Below are 9,349 nucleotides of genomic sequence, written 5' to 3'. Positions count from 1 at the left end.
TTTTTAAGTGTAAAACTAAAAAAAATAAAAATAAAATTAACAATAAAAAAAAAAATAATAATTTAAAGCGCCCCTGTCCCCGTGAGCTCGCACACAGAAGCGAACGCATGCGTAAGTCCCGCCCACATATGAAAACGGTGTTCAAACCACACATGTGAGGTATCGCCGCGAACGTTAGAGCAAGAGCAATAATTCTAGCCCTAGACCTCCTCTGTAACCCAAAACATGTAACCAGTAAAATAATTTAAAGCGTTGCCTATAGGGATTTTTAAATACCAAAGTTTGGCGCCATTCCACGAGCGCATGCAATTTTGAAGCGTGACATGTTGGGTATCTATTTACTCGGCGTATCCTCCTCTTTCACATTATGCAAAAAAATTGGGCTAACGTTACTGTTTTTTTTTTTTCTTTTTTAAGCATGAAACTGTTTTTTTTCTGAAAAAACGTTATTCGAAAAATTGCTGCGCAAATACCGTGCGAGATAAAAAGTTGCAACAAGCGCCATTGTATTCTCTAGGGTCTTTGCTAAAAAAAAACATATATAATGTTAGGGGGTTCTATGTAATTTTCAGGCAAAAAAATTAGGAATTTTACATGTAGGAGAGAAATGTCAGAATTGGCCTGGATGCGAAGTGGTTAAATAATACAAAATGCAACAAAAAACGACACTAGATGCCAGAGCGGACACTGAACACACATGTAGACGTGACAATGTCAGCCCGGGATCACATAATAGAAGGCGGATCTGTGTATGTATAGGTGTCCCCCCCACCCCCATCACCCTTCTACTTCCTCCATGTACGTGCACCATCCGGGGCCAGCTGCTACCGCCTCCCCTCCCCCTCCATTCATCTCTCTGACAGCACACAGCGCCTACGTGCCGCCTCACTGCAGTCTACATGTCAGCCAGACCGCCGCAACCTCCCTCCTACGTGACCAAAACATCATCCCCCTTTTACAGGACCACGCCCCCGACACGCCCCTCGGCCAATCGTCTGCCCCAAGCTGGACAAGCGGTACCCCTCCGTCCTATCGCGCTGGAGCTGGGCGTGGCTCGGCTCCATGTGCTTCTTGTTTTGTGTACGTGCGGAGGGGAGTGGCCTGTGTGCTGGGGAATGAGTAGAAAGGGGAGCGCAAGTTTTCTGTACTCAGATCGGAGAGAGAAGAGATTGTCACCTGTACACATCCAGAGTCACAATGCAGCTTTACATGGACACAGAGGTAAGAGTTATACACCATCAATATCAACACCACTACACTGGAAGTGCAGACTGTAGATCTGAGGGGAAGCTCTGCTGATTTCATCATCCAATCATGTGCAAGATAAAATGTTTTTTTATTTACCTTGCATGTCCCCATCAGATCTACAGCTACTTTACTTCCAAGTGCACTTTCAGTGCAAAGTGGATTTTATATTATAATAAAGTAAGTGTGACGTGTGCGTAATTTTTTATTATACTGCATTTTGTATGTATATATTTTCATCTGTATAATTTTTATACAGATGTAAATGTATATGTACAAAATGCATATGTGTATATATATAAAATATATATATATATATATATATATATATATATATATAATCTCCTCCTTCTTGCCTGAAGTGTGTGTGTGTGTGTGTGTGTCCACAATCCTTTTTTTTTTTTTTTTTTTTTTTTTTTTTTTTTTTTTTTTTTGTGTGCATGTATAAATAGATTTTTGTCTCTTTTCATTCTTTTGTTATTTTACTATGTATGTACAGATACCTCAAGTCTCTGGGAAGGTGCATTTTCTGCGGTGGCTCCCGCACACCCCGCAAGCGCCTCCTGATCTCCCAGGAATGATCAGTGTGGCGGCTGTGCACCGATCATCCCCAGCTTCTCTGTGTACTCCTTTCCTGTCCCCCCCCCCCCCCTCTCTTCCACCAGCTGTGGGGGGGGGGGGGGGGGGAACTAGTAATAAGACACAATTGGGGTTATTTTACTAAAGGCAAATCCACTTTGCACTGCAAGAGCACTTGGAAGCGCAGTCACTGTAGGTGCGAGGGGGACATGCAAGGAAAATAAAAAAACAGCCTTTTAGCTTGCACATGATTGGATGATCAAATCAGCAGAGCTTCCACTCGTTTCAGATCTACCCCTTAGATTTACAGTGTCTGAACTTGCAGTGCAAAGTGGATTTGCCTTTCATAAATAACCCACAGCGAGATCGCTCCTGTGATTACTGAGCAGAGTAACTCTGCTCAGTTTATGAATGGACAGGAGCCTCTGTCTCCTGTTCATTCATCTTTTAGTGCTGAGAAAGGGACTGGGGAATGTGTCCTAATTTTTACATATTTTGCCAGGGGGGGATTTGTTTTGTGGGCGCAAAGCGCCACCTCCCTCAAATGAGACTTTGCAGGTGTGTATATTAAAGAGTCTCTCTCTCTCCCTCTCTCCCTCTCTCCCTCTCTCCCTCTCTCCCTCTCTCCCTCTCTCCCTCTCTCCCTCTCTCCTTTATTTTTTTTCTTTGCAATGTATAGGCCGACCCGAATATAAGCCGAGGCCCCCAATTTACCCCCAAAAAACTGGAAAAAATTATTGACTCGTGTATAAGCCGAGGGTGAGACATGCCTGTCCATCCCTGTGTGTGTGTGTGTCCGTCCATCCATCCATCCCTGTGTGTGTGTGTGTCCGGCCCGTCCCGTCCCGAGCCGAGCCTCCGTCCTTCAGCTCTTCGTCGGCGGCCATTCTAGGATTCAAAAGCCGCGCCTCCGTCGGTGATAGGCGGAACACTCAATTTCCCACTGACTGCTGGGAAATTGAGTGTTCCGCCTATCGGATGTCCGTGATAGGCGGAACACTCAATTTCCCAGCAGTCAGTGGTCCGCCTATCACGGACGTCCGCTCATCATCATACTACGGACGAGGATGAGAGGATGTCCGTGATAGGCGGAACACAGACTGCTGGGAAATTCAGTGTTCCGCCTATCACCGACGGAGGCGCGGCCTTTGAATCCTAGAATGGCCGCTGTCTGTCTGCTCGACACGCTGATCGGGCAGACAGACAGCGATGACTCGAGTATAAGCCGAGGGGGGCACTTTCAGCCTCAAAAAAGAGGCTGAAAATCTCGGCTTATACTCGAGTATATACGGTAAATAAAAAAAAAAAAAAAAAAAAAAAGACACACACCTACATACCTCGCAGAGGAAATTGATCAAGACCGCAGCAATTTGTTTCAGTGTTGACATTTTGATTGAAGTTTATACCATCTTTCTCATGGCCTGAGCTTCATTGAAACGTCGACAATAGATTAAAACAGCAGAATTTATTTTTATTTATCGCTGCAAGACTCATGAGTGGCTCTATACCTGTTCTAGAGAATTGTGTGGATATTTGTGGGTGAGCACCTGGGTGTTTATCTTAAACATAGGGTGCAGTGGCTACCTTTTTGGAATTCGTAAAAAAAAAAAAAATAAAAAAAAAAAAAAGTGAGACAATTAGATCACAATTAAATCGGCATAACTTCCCTTCTGATCAGTTTGAATGGTGAGGTGGAAAATTATTCGATCATCACTGGGATGCTTTGTTCCTGTATCTGATAGAAAAACTATGAGATCACATGATGACAACAGAGATGCTATTGATAGCTTGCAATCATATATTTCTGCTATTAACTGAAATGTGTGTGTGTGTGTGGCGCATATTGAGTGAAGAGGTTGTAAATTTTAGATTTGATTGAGAAAAAGAACGATCATTTATCAAAGAATGTATGACCAATGCTTTTGAAATCCCATTGCTATGCAGAGCAGTGCACATACTCACTCACTCACCTGGCTCCAGGTGTCATTCTATGCCTGATGTCAACCAGGTGATTCGGCTCACCAGCAGCAGTATAACTAAGTGAGCGTTTCTGTGGAGTCGCCTTCTCTCTGGTCAGACCACAAAGGTGTCGCCTCCTTCGCTAATGGGTGCAAATCTGTAGCGATCCGAGCCAGCAAGAGCGCTGCTCCATTACTGTATTTTATGATTTTTGTGTTTGTTTCTTTGTGTATTGTGTTGTTTACTTTGGTGTTTTTGTTGTGTTGTGTCTTCTTCTTTCTTTGTGTTTTTATTTATGTGTAATGTTTTTTTTTCTTTTGTTTTGCTTTACATTTTTTTTTGTTCAGTCATGTCGCTGGTGAGGGTCACTTGCATGACATCAGCTTTACAGGATATATCTATAATGGTCTGCGCTTATTTTAAAGTGAACCTTCATCCTCCCCAGTGTACATTCTGTCCTCTCATCCCATCCCCCTTCCTTTCGCAAAATTCCCTTATATTTTCTTTTTATTTTAATAATTTTTTCCACTTTTTTTTTTCTTTTTTATTTCTTTTTTTTATTTTCTTTGAGTGTTTTCATATGTCGTCGTTACAGCAGTACATGTGTTTATAAATTAATCTATGGTTAATAACTAAACATTCCAGCCGCAGTTTATCTATTTATTTTTCCCCTAAAGATTCGTTTACCCCCCCCGATATCCACTGCATTTAGCTCCTTGGGTGATCTACAGTTTTTTACCATCGATGTAGCCTGGTGCACTGATCTTGGGGTTTGCAAACTGTGCTTTTCTACCTCTTGGCACTGCTCTGATCTGTCCTGGCATCTCCAGGAAATGGTGAGGAAGCGAACAGCATTTTTTTAAATCCCATGACCGTTGCAGGGGGCTGCATGAATGGTGGAACTATTGCCCACGTAGGTGGGGGGAACCAATAGGGATTATTGTCTTGCAAATGCTTTTATTATAAAAAATCTATAGATATAGATAGAGATCTATATATAGATCTCTATCTCCATCTTCTCTCTCCTCTTCCCCCCCCCCCCCCCCCCCTTCTTCTTCTTCTTTTTTTTTTTTTTTTTTTTTTAAATTTTTTTTGTGTGTGTTAATCTACGATTACTTACTGTAATCTAATCCTCTATAGGTTGATGGCCTGAGCCAATTGATGGAGTCGGGCCATGCAGTGAATTCTCCAGGGGACGCGCTTGGACAGACGCCCTCACACCTGGCCGCGTGCGGGGGGCATGCATACTTTCTGCTCTGGCAGCTGCAGACCGGAGTTGACATCAACCAGCAGGTATGTATCCAATGTGCTATCTTCAATAATCTAGATAATGAGAAACTATTTATTATTTCTAGTGATGCAATGTTTGTCTTCATGCTGTCGGTGTAACATGATCTGCACTTCTTCCTTCCTCAGGACTTGTTTGGAGAAACTCTGGCTCATAAAGCAGCCCGGTCTGGCAGTATGGAATGTCTGAGTCTTCTGGTCGCTCATGATGCAAGATTAGAGTAAGTAGACGGGGACCTCAGGTGAATTGCTTAGGCCTCTTTCACACTGGGATGGGAGTGGTGTCGGTGGTTAAACGCCGCTATTCAGCCACTAGCGGGAAAGTTTTACACCAGATCCCCCACCACTAGCAGCCGAGAAAGGGTTAAAAGCGCCTTGCCAGAGCTATAGCCGTGCTGCCCCATTGATTTCAATGGGCAGGAGCGGTGTATACACGGCTCCAAAGATGCTGCTAGCAGGACTATTTTTATTTTATTGATTTTTTTTTTTTTTTTTTTTTTTTTTTTACCGCACTGCTCCAGTGTGAATGCCTTCGGAGTTTTCACACTGGCGACACAGCAGCGGTTGTTTCAGGTTGGTTTGCAGCTGCTATTTTTAGCGCACTAGCACCTGAAAAATGAACCAGTGTGAAAGGGGTTTTGGTGGCAGATCAGGAAATGGTGGAAGATAGAATATGCGTTTCTGGCTTGTAATAATATTTCTTTTTCCGCTCTGTCATCAGTGTCTACAATAGACGGGCACACGGCCGAAGATCTGGCATTGTCAGGTGGATTCCTTGAATGTGCAAAATATCTCTCCGTGGTTAAACATACGCAGGATACGTTTTCTAGAGCGCAGTCTTCTGTGCAAGACTTGAAAGAGCCCGGGGCTGGTTTGAAGAGGGCTCAGAACAGTCTGGATATTTCTCACGGGAAAAGACGGCGATCTGACGGTGAGAATTATACACCCTCATGTATGCTATGAAATATGTGTACAGGAAATTATTTTATTCTGCCCAATTTAACCACTACAGATCCGCGCTATTGCCAAATGACGGCATTAGCGCGGACCTACATTTCCGGGACTACGTCTATTGACGACGTCCGTGAGACTCGCCTGATCACCGATCCGTGTAAGGGGTCGATCCCGACCCCTTATCACGTGATCAGCTGTCAGCCAATGACAGCTGATCATGTGATAAAACGGAGCCGGTAATCGGCTAGTATTCCTCCTCGCGCTGACATCAGTCCCGATCACGGCCAGCAATATAAGCGGACACCTGCCCCCTACCAGTGCCCACCTGCCACCCGCAGTGCCATCCTGAAATAAAGTGCCCCCCTGTCAGTGCCACCAGCAGTGCCACCCACAGTGCCACCCAAAATCTGCCTCAAAGGTGCTGCACCCCAGTGCCACCTATCAGTGCCCATCAGTCCCATCTATCTGTGGTACCTATCAGTGCCCATCCGTGCCATCTTATCTGTGCCCATCTTTGCCCATCAGTGCCGCCTTATCTGTGCCCATCGGTGCCGCCTTATCTGTGCCTATTAGTGCCGCCTTAACTATGCCCACCAGTGCAGCCCATCAGTGCCCACCAATGCAGCCCATCAGTGCCCACCAATGCAGCCTATCAGTGCCGCCTAATCAGCGCACTTCAATGAAGGAGAAAAATGACCCGTTTGCAAAATTTTATAACAAACTATTAAAACATGATTTTTATTTTTTTTTTTTTTTTGCATCTTTTTTTGTTTAGCAAAAAATAAAACTCCGAGCTGTAACTAAATACCACCAAAAGAAAGCTCTATTTGTGGGAAAAAAATGATAAAAATTTCATTTGGGTACAGTGTTGTATGACCGCGTAATTGTCACTCAAAGTGCATCAGCGCTGAAAGCTGAAAATTGGTCTGGGACTGAGGGGGGTTTAAGTGCCCAGTAAGCAAGTGGTTAAAGAAGAGATGGAATTCTATTATACATTTTATTTCAGTGGTGGCCGCTTATACAGGGTACAGGGGCTCTGCCCATCTAATCTTCATACAGGGTGCACTGTGGGGATCCTAGTAGATAAGCTCAGCAATGGCATGCAATGCCAAGCTGCTGCTAACAAAGCAAACAGAATATTGGCATTAAAAATGGGATAAATTCCAGAGATAAAACAATAATTCTCCCACGCTACAAGACTCTGGTCCAGCTGCACCTGGAGTATGCTGTCCAGTTCTGGGCACCAGTCCTCAGGAAGGATGTACTGGAAATGGAGCGAGTACAAAGAAGGGCAACAAAGCTAATAAAGGGTCTGGTGGATATTCCTTATGAGGAAAGGTTGTGAGCACTGAACTTATTCTCTCTGGAGAAGAGACGCTTGAGAGGGGATAGGATTTCAATATACAAATACCGTACTGGTGACCTTATGTGACCTGACCCCTGCCCGCCCCAGTAACACTGTGGTCAGCAGGACAAACAGAGTTTGAATTTTTCTTAAGGGGGACACAGACAGCAATATGAAAATCCTGGCAGGGGCACTAACCCTTCTCCTAGCCATCCAATTAATAATATAAAAATGGCTTCAGATACACTTCAACAGGATAATAGTACTACATACTAGCATTTGTTTATACAGGTGTTGTGTTTAGAGAATCCATTTATTTTAGTGGTCTCTCTCTAGACCACTAAAATAAGTGGCAGTGTAAACCGAGCCTTAGTGATTTGTTCCCAGGGTTTCCATGATCAACTTTGTGCAAATCCAAATCTTTTTACACCTTCTAGCTGCAGACTTGTATCTGGCTCCCCCCGGGCTGTACAGAGTAGGCGGCAGTGTGAATGAGGTTGTCAGCTGGTAAATTTTGGGATGTTGGCTGGGTTTGGTTGCTGCATTGTTGGGTGAAAAAAAATTTAAATAAAGGTTTGACCTTTTTCATGTTGTCTTCACAGCTTTTATTTAGATGTCTTTCAAGCATAACCAAGAAGAGATCCATGATGAAATGTTAGAAGAATTGCTAGAAGACTTCCATGGCAAGATGTATACTGAGGACTGTAACTTGCTTCTTTTGGGAGCTGCTGACTTGCCGGCTTACATTAAGCTGGATTATGTATATATGACCTCTCTGCAGGAAAGAAGAGGTATATATATATATATATATATATATATATATATATATATATCTTTTTTTTTTTTTTTTTTTTGTGTGTATATCATAGTTAGTAACTAAGTCATCTTGTTTTACATAAGCTTTTGTACAATAAAGTTGTTTTCAATTTTTTTTTTATTACACAATGGTGTCAGTGTTGTACTAAATAGAGAAAAATGGGTCTAGCCTTTTTTCCTAGTGTCATGGCAGGGGGGGAAAAAAAAGTTACAATATCTTTAAAGTGATTTTAAATCTATGGAGATAATTTTTTTTTTTTATATATATATATATATATATATATATATATATATATATATATATATAATTTATAGTTATACTTGCCTGCTCCATGCAGTGGTATTGCACAGAAGTCCCAATCCTCTTCTAGGGTTCCCTCACCAGTGCTGCTGGCTACCCCCCTTTTGAGTGTGTCACCATATGATGCGGATTCCTATGGTGGCACATGTGCAGGCTTCATTCCAAGCCTGGCTGTCTGTGTCTATAAACAGTGCAGCTCAGCCTCACCCACCACTCCCTTGTCACAGAATCTGATTTGACAGCAGTGGGAACCAATGGCTCCCACTGATGATATTATTATTATTAGTAGTATTATACAGGTTTTATATAGTGCCAACAGTTTGTGCAGGGCTTTACAATATGAGGGCAGACATTACAGATGCATTACAATTTGGTACAAGAGGGCCAAATCCAACCCTCCTGGAATTTTCATGTTGCAGTCTCACCTAGTTTTGCAGCTGGAATGTGGTGGAACTCCATTCTGCCACCTCCAAATTTCACCCTCTGCTTCCTGCAAGGTGAGGCAAAGCTGCCCACAAAGGGCGGTTGTCAGGAACCATGAAACAGACAGACAGAAGTACAATCAAATCACACTTGTTTATTAATAAAAAGGTAAATAGGAAAAAGCGTAGTCAAGCAAGCCAGAGTCCAGTAGCCAGATCGGGTAGTCAGCCAGTCCAAAGTTCATAAACCAGATCGGGTAATCAGCCAATCCAGTGTAATTTGGCATCTTCTATCACCTAAAAAAAAAAACCTGGCTGATCCTGCCTGGATTTGCCCCCCCCCCCCCCCACATAAACTGAGCACGGTTTGTCATTGGCTGCTGAGCCCTGACACCAAGGTCAGTCAACCGCAGCTCTCCTGTGTCCTCTTCTCCCCCCTCC

The 9,349-nt window shown here is 43.3% G+C and overlaps 1 protein-coding gene across 1 annotated transcript; it reads left to right on the top strand.

Annotated features, from left to right (window-relative positions):
* The first annotated feature begins 1,090 nt into the window (after positions 1 to 1,090).
* On the top strand, positions 1,091 to 8,158 carry ANKRD37 (ankyrin repeat domain 37). Its single transcript, XM_077463026.1, is given in 6 exon segments — positions 1,091 to 1,221; positions 4,924 to 5,076; positions 5,200 to 5,295; positions 5,696 to 5,705; positions 5,804 to 6,001; positions 7,972 to 8,158. Coding segments are annotated over 6 exon segments (492 nt in total). The 5' UTR covers positions 1,091 to 1,197; the 3' UTR covers positions 7,983 to 8,158.
* Positions 8,159 to 9,349: the final 1,191 nt, after the last annotated feature.

This window comes from Lithobates pipiens, unplaced genomic scaffold (genome assembly GCF_037356315.1).
Source record: "Lithobates pipiens isolate NorthernLeopardFrog02 unplaced genomic scaffold, aLitPip1_a1.2 Scaffold_3, whole genome shotgun sequence".
NCBI classification, from domain to species: domain Eukaryota; kingdom Metazoa; phylum Chordata; class Amphibia; order Anura; family Ranidae; genus Lithobates; species Lithobates pipiens.
Note: the sequence above shows the minus strand (reverse complement) of the source record. Positions and strands in the feature narration are given on the sequence as shown.